The sequence below is a fragment of the Ciona robusta genome, unplaced genomic scaffold, assembly GCF_009617815.1.
Source record: "Ciona robusta unplaced genomic scaffold, ASM961781v2 AP042737.1".
NCBI classification, from domain to species: Eukaryota; Metazoa; Chordata; class Ascidiacea; order Phlebobranchia; family Cionidae; genus Ciona; species Ciona robusta.
In genome coordinates, this window is record NW_028323116.1 from 395,006 (window position 1) to 416,240 (window position 21,235).

Genomic DNA, 21,235 nt, shown 5'->3' on the forward strand with positions numbered 1-21,235 from the left:
GTGAAAAGTTCAGGCATAATAATATTAAAAACATCAATCAATCGAGTCAAACGGTCAACAAACAGCGGGGAACCCTCAGCATTTACTACAGTTCGTTAATGACCTTTTCAGTTTGTTTAAACAATCCCCCAACCACGGAAAATGTTTTGACACAAGCAAAATCGCATGCGTACGTGCGTAAAAATCCAACATGTTGGATCGCGTCAGCGGGGAACCCTCAGCATTTACTAAACAGTTCGTTAATGACCTTTTCAGTTTGTTTAAACAATCCCCCAACCACGGAAAATGTTTTGACACAAGCAAAATCGCATGCGTACGTGCGTAAATATTAATATTCGCCAAAAAAACAACATATAATCTTAAACACACCTTTTCAGTTTGTTTAAAGTTTAAACAATCCCCCAACTACGAGAAATGTTTTGACACAAGCAAAATCGCATGTGTACGTGCGTAAATATCCAACATGTTGGATCGCGTCGGATGGCCTTGCGTTAACGGACGTTTCGCAAGTTTCGGACGTTACGCATTCTGTGTAAAGACGCCGTCGGGAAGCGTCGGACCGAATTTTACGCGCGTATACGCATACGGACGGAAACGGATCCTGTGTACAGCCACCTTTACGAGCAATAGCATAGGCAGAAAACAAGGCTGAGCTTGAAAGTGCTTTAGATTCGCTTATGAACAGTGAAGTGAAAACCCAAAGCTGCAAAAATATTTTCAAAATGAATGGTGGCCTGAAAAGCAGGTTATTAGTCAACAATATTTCAGTGAAGTGTATACAGAACACCCAAAGCTGCAAAAATATTTTCAAAATGAATGGTGGCCTAAAAAGCAGGTTATTAGTCAACAATATTTGACTTTTTAAATGCTTAATATTGTACACTATGCAAAATTGCAAATTACATTTTAAAAAATGTTTATGTCTCTTTTTTATACAGAGATGGGTTTCACTTTACCGAACAGAAAAAAATGGGTGTTTGATTGGTACAAACAATGGTGTTGAAAGGTAAAACAGAATGCTGAAGGAATGACACATGAAATTCCTTGCAGACAAATCCTTATCTGGACTGTTAAAGTACTTCACCATGACTTCTTACCACAAGCAATAAAAAAGTATGTTTTTACAGTTTAATTAGGAATAAAACTTGCTTTATCCATACGTGGCCGGAAAACTCCATTCGTTATAACTCAGGTGTTCTGTTTCATACACCTCGTTACAGCTTATGAGTTAGCAGGAATGTAACTTGTGGGTAATTGTTTTTTTTTATGTTCTTATTTATGGCTAACAATTTAGACAACCCATTAGTGACAACTGTGTTAGAGCAATTGTCGTTAAGTGTCTTTTAAAATGTTTCATTTAACAGATACACACTCAAAAACACACAAGCATCCGATACATATCGAACATTTCTTGGAAATGTTTCATCATATTTGCATAATCGACCACGTAATGTTATGCAACATTGTATGAAAAGATTGTATTCTGCTACAAACATCTCTGTCGATGGTATTACCCGAGTTAACGCTTCTTCATTTACTGTGCGGAGCAGTTGTGGTAAACTAATGTATGATGTTTATTTGGGAAATGATGCTGATTTTTCCAAGTGTACTTGCCTAGAGTTTAAATATCATTTCCTTCCTTGCAAACACATGTTTGCTATATTCAGTAAGTATAATGATGTTTCATGGGCATCCTTACCAACATGGTATACAGACTCTGTATATATTACCCTTGATGCAGAGGAGGTTATTACGACATTTAGTGTTTCAGGTACCAGCAAGGGCCCAAACCAATAGTTCAACGAAAACTGCCAACAACCAAAAATTTACGCATTCTGTCAAAATTCTTCCATGTCACACTGTGGCTAAAAAACATCTCACTGACAAAGCATTACAAATTTGCCCATATTCTGTGACATATCTTCAGCTGCTGTCTCTGGAGATGAAAATAAGTTCACAGCAAAAACAGGAAATATGGGAGCGTGACAGGCAGTTTCGTGTTGGTTGGCTGTATGATCAAATAATCGACAGCTACCTTTGGTGTTTATGCCAAAAAAACAAGCAAATCATGTTTGCTGATTCAGCTGTGGCGCAATGTATGCAGCAAGGCGGGTCACTACGCCGACTATGGGCAATTCTTAATGGTCAAAAAAAAAAGACTGGGCAAACGAGACATTGGAGAATAAAAAAGTTTATTTTTATTCCATGGAATCCAAGTATATTGCATTGGGTGCTGCTTGTTGTTGATATAAAGAACAAACAATTGCTATACTTAGTTCCACAGAGCAGACCACTATCAAACATGTTGGAATACATGGAAAAGGCAAACTTTTTTTAAAAAAACGTGTTGTTTTTAAACAACGTGTTGGAAACAAAATTTGGTTTTACCATCACATCAGTTGATACAATGTCAACAAGCCGGACATTTCAAGAAGACTGCATGAGCTGTGGTGCAATTATTTGCATGTACGCGAGATGGCTTGCAGAAAGCAAACCATTGCAACACCCCGATGTGGGACCAACAGAATTCCGCGAGCGTATTTTGAGCACAATTGCTCAGGAGTCCTCCCTGGATATTGACATGTGTGGATCATGTAGAAACCAGGATGACAATATTATCGATTGGGTCCAATGCACTAAGTGTTCTCAGTGGTTTCATGTTAACTGCGTTGCGCTAAGCATAAAAAAGGCAAACTTGAATAAATCATTTGTTTGCCCACCAAAGCAACAGGCTCCCTTGTAAATTTATGATATTACTCAATTGTGGTTATCTTACAGTTGAATCCCATGTTTACAAACTTGCACTTTGTGTGCGGGTTATTGGGATATTGGTCAATGCCTAACGGACAATTCCAGGCTTTTTGTCCCTATTAGTGGCTGCTTACATTCCACATGTAAAATTGACCAACGCAATATACTTATAATGCAGTGAGTAATTACTGTACCTACACCTTGTGTGTAGGATGTTGGTCCGTGCCTAACGAATAATTCCTAGGCCTACTCATACTTATAGAGAGTAGTAATGTTGACTTATGGTTGATATCCTAATTTAGCAGGTATGATACGGCAGTGCTTTGGATTTATACATTGTTATCAATGTTGTTGAAACCTATTTCATTGCGAAGGTCCTGTAAAAAACCTAACGATCGCGCACAATGGCGGCCTCCTGGGTGCGTGGTGGAACAGCCAGATTAAAAAACGTATGTATAAATTTTTAAACATTTATTTACTTTAAACAGATGGCACAGCAGGCCCAGGTGTCTCAGATGGCACAGCAGACCCAGGTGTCGAAGGTTTTGTTTTTTTTGTTGAACCTTTCCAGCACTGAAAAGGAAAAAAACAATGGTGTTTAGTTAGTGTTCATATGGACCACAAACTTGTCATCTTACTTCGTTCACTGGTAACCATCTGTAAATAAAATATAATAGTCCTTTGATTTGATATGAAAAGAAAACTGAATATCAAAATAATTACTTTTTGTGTTCTTTTATGACTCCTAATCTGTAAATGGAAATATTTGATCAAGTCAAATCATTTTATTATTTACAAGAAACACTTACTTTTTTTAATTTGTGGAATTTTTTTTCCCCTTTGTATCTGAAAATTAATGTTGATTTTAATTATACTGCAATCTATAGAAAGATAAAAATACAATACACATACAATGATAAAAAGCGCATTTACACTAACAATTTTTTACCAACTACACACCAAACAGGGTCTTATCCACAAAGGAAATATATGCATAAATAATTAAGGTTGTATGCAGAAAGTATAATCAAGTTTCCTAGTCGGCATAACAACGAGTTAAACGGTATGTAGAAAGTTTAATCAAAGTGAATTAACGCTGCTAAACGTTCCATGTATTTATAGGCTATTACTCCAGCTCAAACACCGTGAAATTCATTAAGCTGATTTGAAAGCTGCATGGCGAAAAAATGAGAAGTGTACTACGAACGTGACAAAACACGTGACAAAATTGTTGAAGCGAGAGGCAGTGTTTTCAGCGAAAAACGAGAGAACAAAAAAACGCATGCTTCGCTTTCACGAATAAATCAGTCACGTGCCTATAGTACGTTCCTACGTCACAATCACGGATCTCGTAGTAAAAATAGGATAGCGCTAGAGATCACTGTTTGAGGACGAATATCTCCGCCTATACTGGACCAATTTCAATAAGCAAAGTTTTTTGGAATCAATAAAACGGTCGCTTTTTGAATTTACCACAAAAAATAAAAGTAACGCGGGGTGTGTTTACGCATTTTAAACGCGCTCCTGAAAATATGAAAAAAACAAAAAAATAATAATTTAATATTGGTACGCGGGACTGCCTATTATTAAATATACAATTAGGCAGGTGCGTGCATTAACGATAAAATGCGAAACATTTTGCCGTCTTTGAGAACGATTTTTTATGTTTCAGAAAATATTTCTGAAACAATATTACCATAAACCGAAACATTATAATGTTACCAGATATGGGATTATGTTTCTGAGTCTGTATGATTATGTTTCCAAAAACTGGACTATGTTTCCGAAACCGTATATAATGAATGAATGTAACTTACTTTACCTTCGCGTGGCCGGAAAACGACAGTCGTTATAACACGGGTGTTCTGTTTCAAACACCAGCATGTGCCACCTTACGAGTTACCAAGGACGTTACTTTGTGGGTATAATTATTATAATTTTGTTTCACTTTTTTAAGTGTGACTGATAATTTGGACAACCCATTTGTGATCACGGGGATGGGCCAATTGCCGTTAAGTGTCTTGCCCAAGGACCTTTGGGCCCATTACATTTGGGTTGGATGCCGGTGCGCTAACCAAGTGTGCTACAGCGCCGATAAAGTTATACAATCGTAGTAAGGTTTCTAAATAACTTTATAAAATTATTAATCTTTGTAAATGCAATAATACATAATCAATTAATTAGTTTTTTTACAGCAGTTATTGCACTGTAATACGGCGCACGCATAAAAAACATCATGGCGCTTGTATAAAACTGGCGCATGGGTTAAATGTATTGCGCAAGTGAATACGGTTTTGTGGGTCTGTGTCGGGAGTGGATTTTTAACTTTAGCTCACAATAAAAGTTTACAGTATTTTTTATTTAAATTTATTTATTTGGCTGTTACCGGAGCTAGAATCCAAATTCAAGTCTCCGGCTTTCTAGCGGTAATCAGTTTGCCAACGAAACACACCCACACTTTAACTGAACAGCGCTTAAAGTGAGTGAACAGAAAGAATTGTGTTCGTATAGTAATATTTGTAAGTTTAATAACATTGCCACTGCCCCGGGAGTCTTTATTTCTGCACATTTTCTGCTAGGTGGCGCTAACTTCTTATTCGTTGCCATTAATGGGAGGTATTCGCTTATTTACTGACAAATTTCTTTTTTATTATTAATTGTACTGCTGCAAAATATATTTTTTCCAGAAATATTTTGTTTCCATGATGATGCGTGGTGGGCACGATTTACTTTTAACGTTTTAGTTTAATCTACATATATGCCGTTATAACACTTGTTTAGTGAAGTTATTTGGTTTGGGAAATTTTTCATCACGCACGTCTTGTTGGGTATTTCCTTCTGATTCAAACAGAGATCACCTTGTAGAGTGTAGACGTAGGATTTTCGAAACCCGAGATTATTAACAATGACATTTTTCGTGTATATCCTCTATCCTGGCATCACCGAAACCGGGCTACCGACCGATACGTTTTTTTTGATCAAGGAGTTACAGGTGAAGTGGATTTTTTTTATAAATTTATGCTTTCTATATGTATTTCATGTACTCTTCGTGTGTGTGCAAACGTATAAGTTACATATATCTGTGGAACGAAAATGTTTACTTCCATTAGCGTAGCCTACATGCTATTGTGATAGAAAGTATTTTGTGGTGAGTTTCAGTGGCATTATTTTCCAATAGTTTCAGCACAGCCGCCTGTGGCCAATAAGTTGACCTGGAGACGCAGTACAAGGTAGTTGGGTTAATTTTAATTTTGGCGGACGAAAAATGGCGAATTATGCATGAAGAATAAAATCACGTGACAGCGACCTGACGTCAGATGATAGGGAAGGACGACATTTGATCATGTTGTAAAACATCGATAATTTCGGCCAACAGAGAGCTGGTTCATGAGAATTGCCCACGGCTTAAATTATCTTTCAGTCGCGCGAGATAAGTTCTGGTAATTGTGTTGACAATGCTCTATTAGTCTATTTTAAAATATTTTACTTGGTTTTGTCACGTGACGTCACATCAACCCTCATGTCAAGTGTTGTGGGTTTATAGTTCATTTATCGCTTTTCTGTCGTAGTCTGATCAGTGGGGACACCGAAGAGCAACTTACTGGTGCAATATCTGAATATTAAAATCCCGCGAAACTTTTATGATCGTATAGAGTCATAGACATATGGCCGAAAGCTTATCAAGAAGTCAGCCACAGTGACAAATACATACAAACCTAATTTGATTTATAATAACAAGTACGAAAAAATGTATTCCAATTAAAACTTTTTAAGTCGAGTGTTATGGCTATGTTTACAGCAACACGCAAACTTTTATTTTTACGAGTTCATGGTGTTCATTTTTAGAAAACGATGACTGGCCCAATTCGGGTACCAACAATTAGCCAAAACATTAACAAATTGGCCTTCTTTACATTCGTTTTTTATTTTAGTAACACGCCAATACATTTGTTTCACTTTTCCATCGTTAAAATTGTTTTTATGCGTATAGTTCCTTTCATTTGCTAAATATGTGCATTTCCGCATGTCCGCTGTGTTATTTTCATACAAAATGGCGCCCTGCTGCCTGACGTAACAGTAGGTTTGTTGAACGTAACAATGAATCAGGTAAAAACACGTTGTCTGGCTTTGCATTGTGGGTAACTTTTTCAGTTGGGAGGGAATTTAGTTTACAGAAGCTGAGAAACAAGAGTTTTTATTTTGGTAACACGTCAATACATTTTTTTCACTTTTCCATCGTTAAAATTGTTTTTATGCGTATAGTTCCTTTTATTTGCTAAATATGTGCATTTCCGCATGTCCGCTGTGTTATTTTCATACAAAATGGCGCCCTGCTGCCTGACGTAACAGTAGGTTTGTTGAACGTAACAATGAATCAGGTAAAAACACGTTTTTTCTGGCTTTGCATTGTGGGTAATTTTTTCAGTTAGGAGGGAATTTAGTTTACAGAAGCTGAGAAGCAAGAGTTATTGAATGTGTATGCTGCAAAATAATGTCGTCCGTGTCAAGTTTTTATAATTTAGTTACCGATTCTTCCGTGAGTAGTCCAAGTGATGGTGAAGTGGAATCCGTTCATGCGGACTCGTTTGTTTTAGAAAGGTATTTGAATTTGCTGTATATCGAATGCGATTGTTTAGACTCAGTATCACCATTTGTACCTGTTTCCACATTGCATAAGTTTTTTTTTTATTACTTTTTATTACAGAGATTTAGAAGAAGAAGATTTCAATGAAGTAGTAAGTGAAGATTCAGAAGTGTTAAGTGAAGATAATGAAAATGTTCTTAATTGTACACAAAATAATGTACATTTATTAGGACGAGAATGTAACAGGTACCTTACCTACCACGAGTACTACCTAGTACTGTATTTGTAGTCTGTTGAGCAATCCTTTAGCTGGTGATTAGTAAAATTGTTAGTGTTAAAATGTTCCTTAGGTCTCGCACTGACATGGTGATACCCACTATATAATATTTTTTAAAAAAAAGTGTCTTTAATTTTTAGTATTAAAACTGAACTTTTATAATGCGCAAAAAGCCAGTTGAATTTTGGTGACATAGGCTATATAATTATATATTATAGACTATATTAGTTTCTCTACTTAAAAAACTTTTGCGCAAGTCTGCTTTTCCCCTTTTTCATAATATATAACTAAGTAGCTCTCCAATGTTTTTATGATTTAGAAGGAAAAAACAGATGCTCCGAGATGTTGTCAAGAATTTTACAAAAAGCATTGAAAGGTTACAAAACAAAACTGTTTTAAATTTATGTTTTTTATTTGTTAAATTGTTGTATGTATACAGTGGCACATGCAGGGGGAGTGGAATTAAGGGGACCAGCCCCCCCTTTTTGATATCAATTAATGGTAACAATTCCCTTCAACCATTACAGAAATATAAATTCGCATTCGCGTAATGTGTCCATATGTAATGTGTTAGCTTACTGTGCGTCTTTGGATACTTTAACTTAATTCCAGATAGGTCTAGATAAGATGCCGACGAATTGACATATTAATATGTTTGGGCTCAACAAGCGTCCGGTGTTGTGCACTCGTCTACCTGAGTGTATGAGAGGTTACGTTTGTTTCGGCAGGCATGGAATCAGTTGGCGTTACACGGCCGCGAACTCGTCCCCAGTTAAACAATGCCACTTTACACTGCTGCGAACTCGTCCCTTGTTAAACGATGCTACCTTACACGTCCGCGAACTCGCCCCCCCTGTTAAACGATGCTACGTTACACGTCCGCGAACTCGCCCCCCCTGTTAAACGATGCTACCTTACACGGCCACGAACTCGCCCCCCCTGTTAAACGATGCTACCTTACACGTCCGCGAACTCGCCCCCCCTGTTAAACGATGCTACCTTACACGGCCGCGAACTCGCCCCCCTGTTAAACGATGCTACGTTAGACGGCGTGAACTCGTCCCCGGTTAAACGATGCTACGTTACACGGCTCCGAACTGGTCCCTTGTTAAACGATGCTACTTTACACGTCCTCGAACTCGCCTCTCGTTAAACGATGCTACGTTACACGGCCGCGAACTCGTCCCCCGTTAAACGATGCTACGTTACACGTCCTCGAACTCGCCTCTCGTTAAACGATGCTACGTTACACGGCCGCGAACTCGTCCCCCATTAAACGATGCTACGTTACACGGCGTGAACTCGTCCCCCGTTAAACGATGCTACGTTAAACGTCCCCGAACTCGTCCCCGGTTAAACGATGCTACGCTACACGGCCGAGATCTCGTCCCTCGTTAAACGATGCTCGTTAAACGTCCCCGAACTCGTCCCCGGTCAAACGATGCTACGCTACACGGCCGCGATCTAGTCCCTCCTTAAACGACCCTACGTTAAACGATGCTACGCTGGTTAAACGATGGTACGTTACAGGTCCGCGAACTGGTCCCCAGTTAAAATATGATACTTGACACGGCCGCGAACTCGTCCTCGGTTAAAATATCTCGTCCTCGGTTAAAATATCTCGTCCCCCATTAAAGGATGCTACCATCCGCCATATTATTCCCCCCCTTTATTTCCGTCTGGGTGCGCCACTGTATGTATATTCAATATTTATTATTCCATAGCCATGGCTTTGCAATAAGTGTACTTGCCTCGTGGCTAAAGCAGGTTGGGTTTAAGACTGGAGTCTAGAAGTTCAATCATTTATATCTAACATTCTAATGTTATATACATTGTCTATGAGCATATCTAGTTTATTAAGAAGAATATCTAAATGTGCAACATAGTATATACTACTGCAATACGAATATTATCTGAGCATTGCAAATTAATGTATAGGCAGTAAATCAGTTTGCAACATAGTATATACTACTGCAATACGAATATTATCTGAGCATTGCAAATTAATGTATAGGCAGTAAATCAGTTTAATACTATGTTTTTCCTTTTAATAATTAATATCAACCCTGCATCATGGTTGGTTAATAAACAATAATTTCTCTTTACAGGATATTTAGTGATCAGCCAACCTGTTCTGGAACCAGCTCGAAGTATGTGTTTAAATATTTAGTTACATTCTTGTTTGTGATGTAATAATCGTAATAGGTTATCAAAGGTATTATGGTGCAAATAATCGTTACATTATCCACGACGAACATGCGTAAAAATTGCACCAATGTTTCATCTGTTTATACCAATTAAGACACCTCTTTTTAACAATATATATTGATATATTATATTCTTTTTATTAAAATGGGTATTAGTGTCCACAAGCAAACCCAATAAAGCTCGAGTTTTAAACGCATTTTTGAATCACCTACTTTATTTGTGCAATAGTTTGTTATGTTACATATGCTATGTTTCAGTGCAACTTCTTCCCCATTATCAACCAAAAGTAGTACACCGTTATCCACCAAAAGTAGTACAATATTAAAAACTGGAAAGATTTCGAAATCTGGCAGGTAAGATGATATTTTTCAAATGTATGTGTATTTCTGATAATCTGATTATAAAAGTTAATTAAGGTTTAAAAGTTCTGGGTCGAACCAAAAGTTTTAACTTTTTTTTAAGTGTTTTATATTTTAAGTATAAATGGACCAAAAAAGCAACACTTATCGCAATTTATTCTTTTGCATTCCATCTAAAGTGTAACCGATGGGTAGGCTAATCTTTAGTAAAACCAGTAAAATCAGTGACTAGTAAAAATTTGAATGTCAAAATGTTTCTTAGGCCTTACTGGTTAGTGATGCCGGCACCTAATTTTAATAATCCATGAAAGGCAATTCGCCTATGATCCACAATTCCTATCGGTTTATGGAATGGTATATCCTTAACATACACATTAAATTATTTTGATCTCAGTAAGTGCTAGAGGCAACCTGCAATGCAATGCAATGCTTGTTAAGTTTGGCTGCAATGTTGTGTTTACTGAAAGTGCAAAAATCAAAACCTAAATATTTCTTATTTTAAGTGTGTCTGCTGGCTTTATGATTTTGTGTTCACAGACTAATCTTTCTTCATTCCAGACGCCAAAGAAAATGTCCCTACTGCTCCAAAATGTTTTATAATGTAACAACACACTATAACAATCACCATAAAGATTTGCCAAAAAGCAAGCTTCTCTATGACTCTGAGTTAAAACTTCAAAAACAGGGAAACTATAAAGATTTTAATGGATATGAGTGCAGCATATGTCACCTTGTAGTAAAGTGTTTAAAAGGGCACTGCATTAAAGCTCATCCAGTCATTGATATAAAAGGCACTCAGTTTCAAAATATGTTGGTCGATTGCAATACTGAAACTTCACAGTACAACAAAATTTTATTAATGTACGAGAGACATTTACAAGATATTGGGGTTGGAAAAGGAAATCCAGTCAATGCAGATACAGCTAAAACATATATGAATCAGGTTAAAAAGATGATTCAAAATCCTAGTGAAATACAAGACCCCAAGCGTATTTTTATCAATATTGAAAAAAGCATTGTTGGTGATGGCCGAGATGGAACAAAATATGCGTACCTGGCTACATTAAAAAACTTTTTGGAGTTTGTAGACTTGGAATATCCAATGTACATGAGTGAGAGTGTTCATAAACTAATAAAGTACACAGTTTCTTGGTTGAGTCGACAAAGAGCACGGAAAGAAAAAAGGCAAAACATTGTCAAACAGCACTCTAGAAAAAAAGTTGGGTGGTTTGCCACAGCCCTACCGGGCAATTTTAGAGTATGAGCAAAATCATGGAATGACCATAGCTGAGTTACGCAGAAGTGAAGTTGGCAGTTTGTCGAAATCAGAAGTTCAAGAATTATGTGGTGATGTTTTTTTAAGAGTCGTTTGTCGAGCTGGTTGTCGACCATCTGTGCTAACCGGAGTCACAATAGAAGAGTTAGATTCAGCAGAAAAACACCGAAAGGAAATTATAGTATATACGTTAAAGACCAAAAGTTAAAAAATGAACATGCCTGTTTAGTGCTAAGTGTTGAGGAATTGCACGATATGAGAACTACCTCAAATCATTTATGGGCAACAAAAAAACAAAAATCAACCAAGTTAGATAAAGTGTTTCCTTCAATAAGTTGTAACAGAAAAATGGAGTGAACAGAATTTAATAGATATTGGAAGAAAACAAGCAGTCAAGTATTTCATTCAACAAACAATGATATAACAGTAACAGATGTCCGGAAGTTAATTACGATGGTTGCAAGTAAACAATCGAAATCAGCTCAAATTGCCATTGCTAGGTCTAAAGGTCACTCAATTGCTGTAGCTCATAAGGTGTATGACATTTCGCATCCGCATGAGCTTGTGGAACAGGGTCGTACAACATTGCAACAGTTAGCAAATGGTTAGAATTCATCCATATTTACATATTTATAACATACATAAATGCCATATTTCTTTAATTTATTATAAAGCCACATTTCATAAATAATCCTTTTATTAACGGCTAAAAATAACCTAAACGTTGTAGCTTTCCAAATTCCTTATTTTAAAATTATTTTGCAGATGAAAAGTGTAATGAGCATGATTCTAGTTCAGCTGAGGAAGAGAGAGGTGTTAGACTGCCTGATCCCAATTCTGCTGAGGAAGAAAGAGGTGTTACACTGACTGATCCTGATCCGACTGCGGTAGATAAAGAGACTGATCTTGTGTGTGCTGACTTAAGTAAGTTATGTTGTACTTTTACTTTGTATATTTAAATGAGTAGTTTAAATTCTGGACTTAATTTTTACATAACATAAACGTCAAGCAGGTAACTGTTTTTTATGTGAAAATGAAATGCTGACATTTATTTTGCAGATAAAGATGAAAAGTTTATTCGGGTTGCATTTTCTGATGATGCTGAAGTAATAGATATTTACCGTGTGCGGGATTTAAAAACAAAAAATGGGAAACGCATCAAGCAGTTTAATGAAATTAAGATGGAAGAAGAATGCAAAGCGAGGTGGCCCGCAGACAACCTTTTTTATTCAGCTCGACGTGTTGTGACAACTTGTGAGTGGTATTTATGGATAATTTGTCTGTTTTATTTTGCATATACCTTTAAATGTATGCTCATATCTTGTCTGTTTTTTTAACACATGCTTTTCAATCTTTTGCATGTTTACTCATTTGAATTTAATTTTAGTGGTTCAGGTTTTGTCTTTGTTCACCTGATTAATAGTTGTCCCTTTTAACACAAAGTATTCGTTTTTATTAACGTCTCCAGATATACTTAACTATGTATTATTTTACAGGGTCCATGCAAACAAGTGCGTTCTGATGATGAGTTTGTAGCTGAATCTCCATTTAAGCGAAAAAGAAAGAAGAAGCTGTTATATTAATTGCCTTGTTTAATTTACTGTATAAAGACTAGACTGTATATTTTACTGCATTGTTTTTACGATTGGGATTATACACTGGAGCCTGACTGACATTGGTTTTTTCAATATGATGTGATACTAATATTATACAAATTTAAGTTGCATATAACCAATATTTGGTTGCTCTAAAAGCTATCAATATTTATAAACTAATTGATAGTAACTTAGGTTTATAAACTAGGTAATGTTTGCGGACCAGTTTGCTTTTTGAATTTATAATGATGAATGTTTTTTCGACTGTCTGGTTAACTCACAGCAATATTAATGCCCCTCTTGTGAGTAATCGTCAAATTAGCAAAAACGCTACTATCAGTCATGCTCTAGTATGGGTTGTATAATTCTACCGCCTTGTATTTTTAGAGATTTCTTCGACTATATTTCTACCTCATTATGCATTTAATGCATCCATTGACCATATTTTTACCGCATTGTGTTTTATGGGGTCCATAGACTATATTTGTACTGTATTGTGTTTTTAATTGGTCCATAGACTATATTTTTACTGTATTGTGTTTTATGGGGTCCATAGACTATATTTTTACTGTATTGTGTTTTATGGGGTCCATAGACTATATTTGTACTGTATTGTGTTTTTTAATTGGTCCATAGACTATATTTTTACTGTATTGTGTTTTATGGGGTCCATAGATTATAATTCTACTGTATTGTGTTTTATGGGGTCCATAGACTATATTTGTACTGTATTGTGTTTTATGGGGTCCATAGACTATATTTGTACTGTATTGTGTTTTTTTAAGGGGTCCATAAACTATATTTCTACTGTATTGTGTTTTATGGGGTCCATAGACTATATTTGTACTGTATTGTGTTTTTTTAAGGGGTCCATAGACTATATTTGTACTGTATTGTGTTTTTTTAAGGGGTCCATAGACTATATTTTTACTGTATTGTGTTTTATGGGGTTCATAGACTATATTTGTACTGTATTGTGTTTTTTAATTGGTCCATAGACTATATTTTTACTGTATTGTGTTTTATGGGGTCCATAGATTATAATTCTACTGTATTGTGTTTTATGGGGTCCATAGACTATATTTGTACTGTATTGTGTTTTATGGGGTCCATAGACTATATTTGTACTGTATTGTGTTTTTTTAAGGGGTCCATAGACTATATTTCTACTGTATTGTGTTTTATGGGGTCCATAGACTATATTTGTACTGTATTGTGTTTTTTTAAGGGGTCCATAGACTATATTTCTACTGTATTGTGTTTTATGGGGTCCATAGACTATTTTTGTACTGTATTGTGTTTTATGGGGCCCATAGACTATATTTGTACTGTATTGTGTTTTTTAATTGGTCCATAGACTATATTTGTTTTTAATTGGTCCATAGATTATAATTCTACTGTATTGTGTTTTATGGGGTCCATAGACTATATTTGTACTGTATTGTGTTTTATGGGGTCCATAGACTATATTTGTACTGTATTGTGTTTTTTAATTGGTCCATAGACTATATTTTTACTGTATTGTGTTTTATGGGGTCCATAGACTATATTTGTACTGTATTGTGTTTTATGGGGTCCATAGATTATATTTCTACTGTATTGTGTTTTATGGGGCCCATAGACTATATTTGTACTGTATTGTGTTTTTTAATTGGTCCATAGACTATATTTTTACTGTATTGTGTTTTATGGGGTCCATAGATTATATTTCTACTGTATTGTGTTTTATGGGGTCCATAGACTATATTTGTACTGTATTGTGTTTTATGGGGTCCATAGACTATATTTGTACTGTATTGTGTTTTTTAATTGGTCCATAGACTATATTTTTACTGTATTGTGTTTTATGGGGTCCATAGACTATATTTGTACTGTATTGTGTTTTATGGGGTTCATAGACTATATTTGTACTGTATTGTTTTTTTAATGGGTCCATAGACTATATTTCTACTGCATTGTTTTTATGGGGTCCATAGACTATATTTGTACTGCATTGTGTTTTTTTAAGGGGTCCATAGACTATATTTCTACTGCATTGTGTTTTATTGGGTCCATAGACTATATTTGTACTGCATTGTGTTTTTTAAGGGGTCCATAGACTATATTTCTACTGCATTGTTTTTATGGGGTCCATAGACTATATTTCTATTATATTGTATTGAAGCATAGTACTCTCTTATGGTAGTCCAGCTCCTCACTCCATTGTCTCCGTCACGCATGACAGGTTCGTTATTCTCTTTTGCTCCTAACGTAATTTACGGCGGTAAACAATTACGTAGCAGTGTTCGTACAGGTTTAACTAAAATTCTGTGTAGTGTGCGCAAAGAAACGTTATTTTTACCACGATACTAATGTATATGTACAGGATGTTTCGCGTTAATACAGATTTGAGGCAGTAATAATGGTTTTATTACCTAATTTATTGCATATTTCTGTGGTTTTGATATCCAGAACTATTTTGCTTTATACGAATAGAGGTTTTTTAATACCTCGTATCTGTTTTATCTAAACATCATGTGAAATACTTGCAGACTGAATCCATGCATAATGGAATACAATTCGCAAGAAGCGCATTATAATATGGAGCACATTAATGTGGTAATAGAATTTTATTCGTGTCTAGAAACTAATGAGACAGAAGCTTGCTTAGCACAGCCAGTTGTAGAAGATTTTGAAACCAACCCGTTTTGGCTGGCTCTTAGCCATTTTCGTTTCTCTGAAAAAGGAAAAAAAGTTATAGGTCTTTGGATTAAAGATTTTGCAAAGACAAGAAATAAAAACGATCTAGTCAAAAAGTATTCTCAAGTGTGTGGTGAGGCATCTTCATTATTTGAAGCTTCTTCAAATACTTTTAAGTGCCCTAAAGATTTGCTGGATGTCTTAACTATAATTTTAAATGAGTCTGAAATTCATATAACCAATGAGGAACTTAGTCAAGCAGATGAGATAAACGAGCTGGAAAAAGATATTATTGAATATTTAGGGGGATATGTTATTTTTAAGGTTTTAAAAAGATTTAACAATTCAATAATTGCGCAAGAGTTTTGCCAAGAATCACCAAATGAAAAATTAATACCAGTTATGGAAAAGGTAAAAGGGGCATTGAAGTATCCGTCAGTGGAGTTTATGCACTTATTGCAAATTGTATATTTAAAGTGCAGCAAGAAATGTCACAATAACATGCCAAAATCTATTAACTTTAATGAAGTTCTACAAAATGTATATGCCCATCCATCATATATTACACTTTTAAACAAGTTATCCCTAAAATTTATGGATAACGAAATAGTAAGCAGTATTCTACGATACATGATGGATTTATATGTGCGTGTATTATCCTATACCTTTGCTAAACGATTATTGCAAAAATTGTTAAAATGCTCCAATAAGAATACAAAGGGTCTTCGGGGCGACCTTAAACCAAAGCAATAAAATATATGGATATTATCATTACCATTTCTTCTTTTTTATTATGGGCTCTTCACAGACTTCTGTCCACGCATTTTTTTCCCAAAAGTAGTATTCCCTCCTTTTATTTTTTTTATAATTTTGCGAGTTGTGATGTGTTCCAGCCCATAACCAGACTGAAACACATCTGGGTTCTGTGACCTCCGGCCAATAGTTCTCTATATAAAGTAAAGATTAGTAAATTAGCATAATGAAATAAGTTTCGACAGCAAAATCCTACTTACCAAGTTACCAAATACTGCCTCGAGAACATCTTGGCTGAACACATTCAGGCAAACACAACTACTGCCTGCATTTAATAGCTGTTTTACCAGAGCTATATAATTTTTCGTTGAAAAAATGAGACCGTCAAAAGTCGGCTGTGCCATTAACCTCTTTTTACGCTCATTTGGGTGGTTTTCATTGACCAGCCTCTGCAAAATTAGGTCCTAAGAACGTTAGTACTGGCGCCATAGCACAGTTGTTTAGTGCACCTGCCTTTAACCCAAAGGTAATGGGTTCAAGGCTCATTGTTGCTAGTTGCTACCATTGTGGGCGAATGTGTCCTTGGGCAAGACACCTAATGGCAATTGCTCCAACCCAGTGGTCACTAATTGGTTGTTCAAATTATTAGCCACACATAAAAAAAAAATAAAAAAATCTGCAAAAAAAATAATTACCCACAAAGCAACATATACTTGGTAACTCATAAGCTGGCACGAGGTGTATGAAACAGAACATCCGTGTTATAACGACTGTCTTTTTTCGGCCACGCGAGGATAAAGTAAGTTACATTCATTCATAGTAGAAATATCTAACCTCCCATTCCAAAAGATAGTTGAGAAAATCATTTTCCAACCAATTTAACCGATTATCGTTTGTCGTTTTAATTGGGTTGGATCGACTACAATTCATAATATCGAACCATCTACAACAAACATAATATAATAACACTTTCAATTTGCAATGTAGAAATGGCTATTACAGTTATTATTGCCCACTATTATATCCTAAATCATTATGCGTTAACCTTATAAAATTAGTTATTAATTTAATTGACTTATTATATCTAGTTTATATTAGTCATTTAGATGTGTGGATTCTACAGGCTATCTTACTTGGCAAACAACAAAACAAATTTTGCAGTTGCATTAGCAGCAGGTATTTGTTCTAAACATTTTCCTACACTCCAGCTTAAAACCTCTCTTGCCAAGTTCACTTTCATCTAAGAATTATTCATGTTAAAAATAAGTTAATTAAATTATTATAAACTTTAATTACTTTTGTGTAGGAGTTAAGGTATATATGTGCTGAAGATAAACGACATCTGCTAAGCATGAGGTTTTGTTGCTCAGTCTTATAAACTGATAAGATGTGTGTCCAGAGTATGTCACCATTGTTGTTCATATACCTAGAACCACCAGGCTTTGAACTGAACAGTGAATTACGTGCAGTCTGTGGAAATAAAACAGTCATGGAAATTAATGAACATTTTGATAACAGCCAAATACTGATTGGCACCATACCTTCAGCAAATGTGAAGGATCAGAGCATAAAAATATATGCCTGTCACATGCATAAGGATTGATTGCTGTGTACAAATCTGGGCCTGACACATTTAAAGGACGGCAAGCAATGAGTTTGAAAAAAGTTCTGTTGCTGGGATGTCCATCACACACCACAGCATGTATTTGAACTCCTCTCGACTCACACTCCCAGAGAAGTTGCCAAAACAACATGGCTAGAACATGGGGTGGTGTACTGTGGGTTGGGTACCATGCCAAGGGAATAGATATTTCGCGATCGCTTGATCGGAGGTAGAACACTAAACAGAAAAAATAGAAGCAACTGGTGAATCACAATGACTATAAAAATAGTCTGCAGTTTACCTAGAAGATGACTTGCAAGCTGTGACTTGGTTTGAACAAGATCTTTTCCAAAATCAACAAAACCAATCAGCTTTCCATTTTTGATGATTAAATTTTCACGAACTAGAATTACAATAATATAAAATATTACTTATTAAACACATTGTCCATAATGTAAAACACTTACTTTTCATTTCATCGAGTGTCACATATGCAGATAAATTCCCGTTTAGTTTAACTACCCTTTCTATTTCTTCCAGGGCCTTTGTATTTAAACCAGGTTCAGGTGAAATGCTATTGCTAAAGTAAAAAAGTTTAGACATGCAGGACACTGGTCCAGAAAAAATAAGAAACCCATACCGATAAGAAGCAATTGTACTCTTAGCTGGTAATGTTAAAACTCCAGTCATTCGGAGGTGTTCATATGCAGAAGGTGATCTGCTAAACAGTTCAATTGCCCAGCGGACAACATCTGGATGGTAACTGAGAACAACAAAATGAAGTTAATATTTAAAACACGAAATACAGTATCAAGCATATACCGATGACCGGATGAAGAAGAGTTTGCATTCTTTACTTGCTGGTCAATGAAAAGTTTTTGCCAGGAGTTTAACGAAGAAGAAGTTAATATTTAAAACACGAAATACAGTATCAAGCATATACCGATGACCGGATGAAGAAGAGTTTGCATTCTTTACTTGCTGGTCAATGAAAAGTTTTTGCCAGGAGTTTAACGAAGAAACCTCATTTGTAAATATAGTCTACAAAACAGTGGAGTTAACCTTAAATGGACACATAATATTTTCCTGTTACACAGAAACGCCCAAAATAAGTACCTGTACAGAACAGTGAAAATCTGTTGGTACTACAACTTCATTTTCAAAGAAACTGGAGGTTTTGTCAATATCATCAGACTGAAAAAAATTTACCATACTTAAAACAATCCATTTCATTCCCAAAAACAATTACTTACTTCAACGAGGTTGGAAAATGCTATCAAAGTATTGTTACTTGATGTTCGTCTTTTATTATTATGTGCAGAGCAGGCTTTACAGATTGTGGTAGTTGGAGAATCACTATCTGCATAGGCATTCCATGTTAGAATTATGTTTTGCACTTGTATATGCTTACATATTTTGCATGACAATGAACGATAAGTAACTGTGGTTAAAATGTTTGATCCATTCCAACTAAGCATAGGGTGTGAATTAACAACTTCACTACTTCCAATATCCTCTGAACCAACACCTTCACACACTGACAAATTTTCTAGACCCGCTGTAAAATTGTGGATGTCAAGCTACAAATACTTTTGTAACTAGTAACTGTATTGTTACATTTAAAAACATACTTAAAATGGAGTATAATGTTTCTGTGCGACTGTCACCGACTGACAAACCCTTAATATCCACCGGCCAACCATAAATTGAGAGGCTATGTATCGAAGCTGCAGAACTAAATAATACCCTATATAATATTAAATTTTATCAGAACACAATTTCAAGATTTAACATGTAAACTGAATCGACCGAATTTTTGGAATTAAAATGTCTTTCTCCTGATATACCATTTCATAAAAATCTGAGCCCTTGTGGTAATGTACCCACTTATCTGAATAAAAAAAAGCAAGTTAAACAAACTGAGTAAATATGCTGTACAAAAAAACTTTGCTAAAACTTAACCTTTCATTGAAGCTGGCAACTTTTCTGCAGATTTTATTAGATCTTCAAGGCACCTATGTCGGTCCTTTGGTATGTGGTGCCTAACTACTGGCTGCTTTCTTGGAGCTGAGAAATATGCTGACTGTTTAGGAAGAGATGTTTGCAGGGTTTGGCTCCTCTGCGTAGTTTGACATATTTCCCACTACCATGACTTCTGTTTAAATCAGACTGGTCGAAATGAGCTTCACAAATAGCTGCCCTAAAGTACAAATAAATTTCTCAAGTCTTGTAGTATAAGTTTAACAGTATTGTAAATATAGGAAATAAAACAACATATCCTTACGTTTCTTTGTGTAGCATTTCTTTTATGCAGTCACCTTTACCAGCATCCCGTACAGATAACAGAAAATTTGTCAGCTGTTCGCGATGTTCTTTTTCGTCGTTGGTTTTGGCAAATTCGGGGCGATATACGGTAAATAATGTCCTGGTATTACCTTGTTTAGCTTTTTTGGATGACCAGTTGCAATTGGGAACGGCACAATGAGTTGCAGGCATAATTAATACTATATCGTTCTACGTCAAACTGTTGTAGTAAAATCAATTTCTTTGTTTTGAAGTTATTCGTTTACAACGGTTGCCCCGTAACGAACCTTTCATGCGTGACCACAATGTGACGTCATAACAAAAGAAACAAACAGGAGCAAAGAGCTGGACTACCATAAGAGAGTACTATGATTGAAGTGTATATAATAATGTGCTTTTATAGGTTTATAAACTGTTAAATTGACTTTCGTTTCAACAATAAAGCTGAATACATGACTAGCTCGTTGATTAACATTCATAATATACACATTGTTGTGCGTGAGTTGTGTAACTCTTTTTCATTATTTTTATTCAGTAAAATTGCATTTTAGCTCCATGCTGCCCACTAACGGTTGGTAATTTGGTTGTTAAAAATATAGGTATTAGGTTTCCGGAACATAATAATGTGTTCCAAAATTAGGTTTCTAACCATAAACGTCTCTCGGTAAAATGTTTCTGAAAAAAAGTATTATGTTTCTAACCGTTACATAGGAAAAAGGGGAAACCAGGATTAGTTAAATATAATGACAGCAAGCATCACAAGGAAATGGCAACTTCATTTGCTGGTGAGGCTGGTGACGAGGCGTTGCTAGAAGTAATAGCAATAAGAAGAAAGAAGGCAGTTG

General features: G+C 35.7%; 3 protein-coding genes and 1 long non-coding RNA gene across 5 annotated transcripts; 3 read left to right on the forward strand and 1 right to left on the reverse strand.

Moving 5' to 3' along the window:
• The first annotated feature begins 7,039 nt into the window (after window positions 1–7,039).
• LOC149724286 (uncharacterized) lies at window positions 7,040–11,630 on the forward strand. 2 transcript variants are annotated; one of them, XM_089893220.1, is made up of 6 exons: window positions 7,043–7,350; window positions 7,457–7,582; window positions 7,933–7,989; window positions 9,722–9,763; window positions 10,079–10,174; window positions 10,739–11,629. In XM_089893220.1, exons 1-6 carry the CDS (start codon window positions 7,244–7,246, stop codon window positions 11,442–11,444), a joined length of 1,134 nt encoding a protein of 377 aa, XP_089749346.1. In that variant the 5' UTR covers window positions 7,043–7,243; the 3' UTR covers window positions 11,445–11,629. The 2 variants fall into 2 exon arrangements, with proteins under 2 accessions (XP_089749347.1, XP_089749346.1); XM_089893221.1 differs by lacking the exon at window positions 7,933–7,989 and having other exon boundaries at window positions 7,040–7,350; window positions 10,739–11,630.
• A 147-nt stretch (window positions 11,631–11,777) lies between these two features.
• Window positions 11,778–12,978, forward strand: LOC149724287 (uncharacterized). The gene is made up of 4 exons (XM_089893233.1): window positions 11,778–12,060; window positions 12,222–12,380; window positions 12,516–12,710; window positions 12,953–12,978. Exons 1-4 carry the CDS (start codon window positions 11,910–11,912, stop codon window positions 12,976–12,978), a joined length of 531 nt encoding a protein of 176 aa, XP_089749359.1. The 5' UTR covers window positions 11,778–11,909.
• A 2,472-nt stretch (window positions 12,979–15,450) lies between these two features.
• LOC149724288 (uncharacterized) lies at window positions 15,451–19,320 on the reverse strand. The gene is made up of 11 exons (XM_089893218.1): window positions 19,203–19,320; window positions 19,030–19,127; window positions 18,554–18,849; window positions 18,388–18,489; window positions 18,025–18,323; window positions 17,780–17,953; window positions 17,617–17,723; window positions 17,318–17,426; window positions 16,744–16,932; window positions 16,506–16,677; window positions 15,451–15,767 (listed from the first exon to the last, which is right to left on the reverse strand). The coding sequence occupies exons 1-10, from the start codon at window positions 19,317–19,319 to the stop codon at window positions 16,522–16,524; spliced, it is 1,647 nt and encodes a 548-aa protein (XP_089749344.1). The 5' UTR covers window position 19,320; the 3' UTR covers window positions 15,451–15,767; window positions 16,506–16,521.
• A 1,038-nt stretch (window positions 19,321–20,358) lies between these two features.
• Window positions 20,359–20,849, forward strand: LOC149724289 (uncharacterized). The gene is made up of 2 exons (XR_016386737.1): window positions 20,359–20,499; window positions 20,645–20,849. It is a non-coding gene; the product is annotated as an uncharacterized LOC149724289 (long non-coding RNA).
• Window positions 20,850–21,235: the final 386 nt, after the last annotated feature.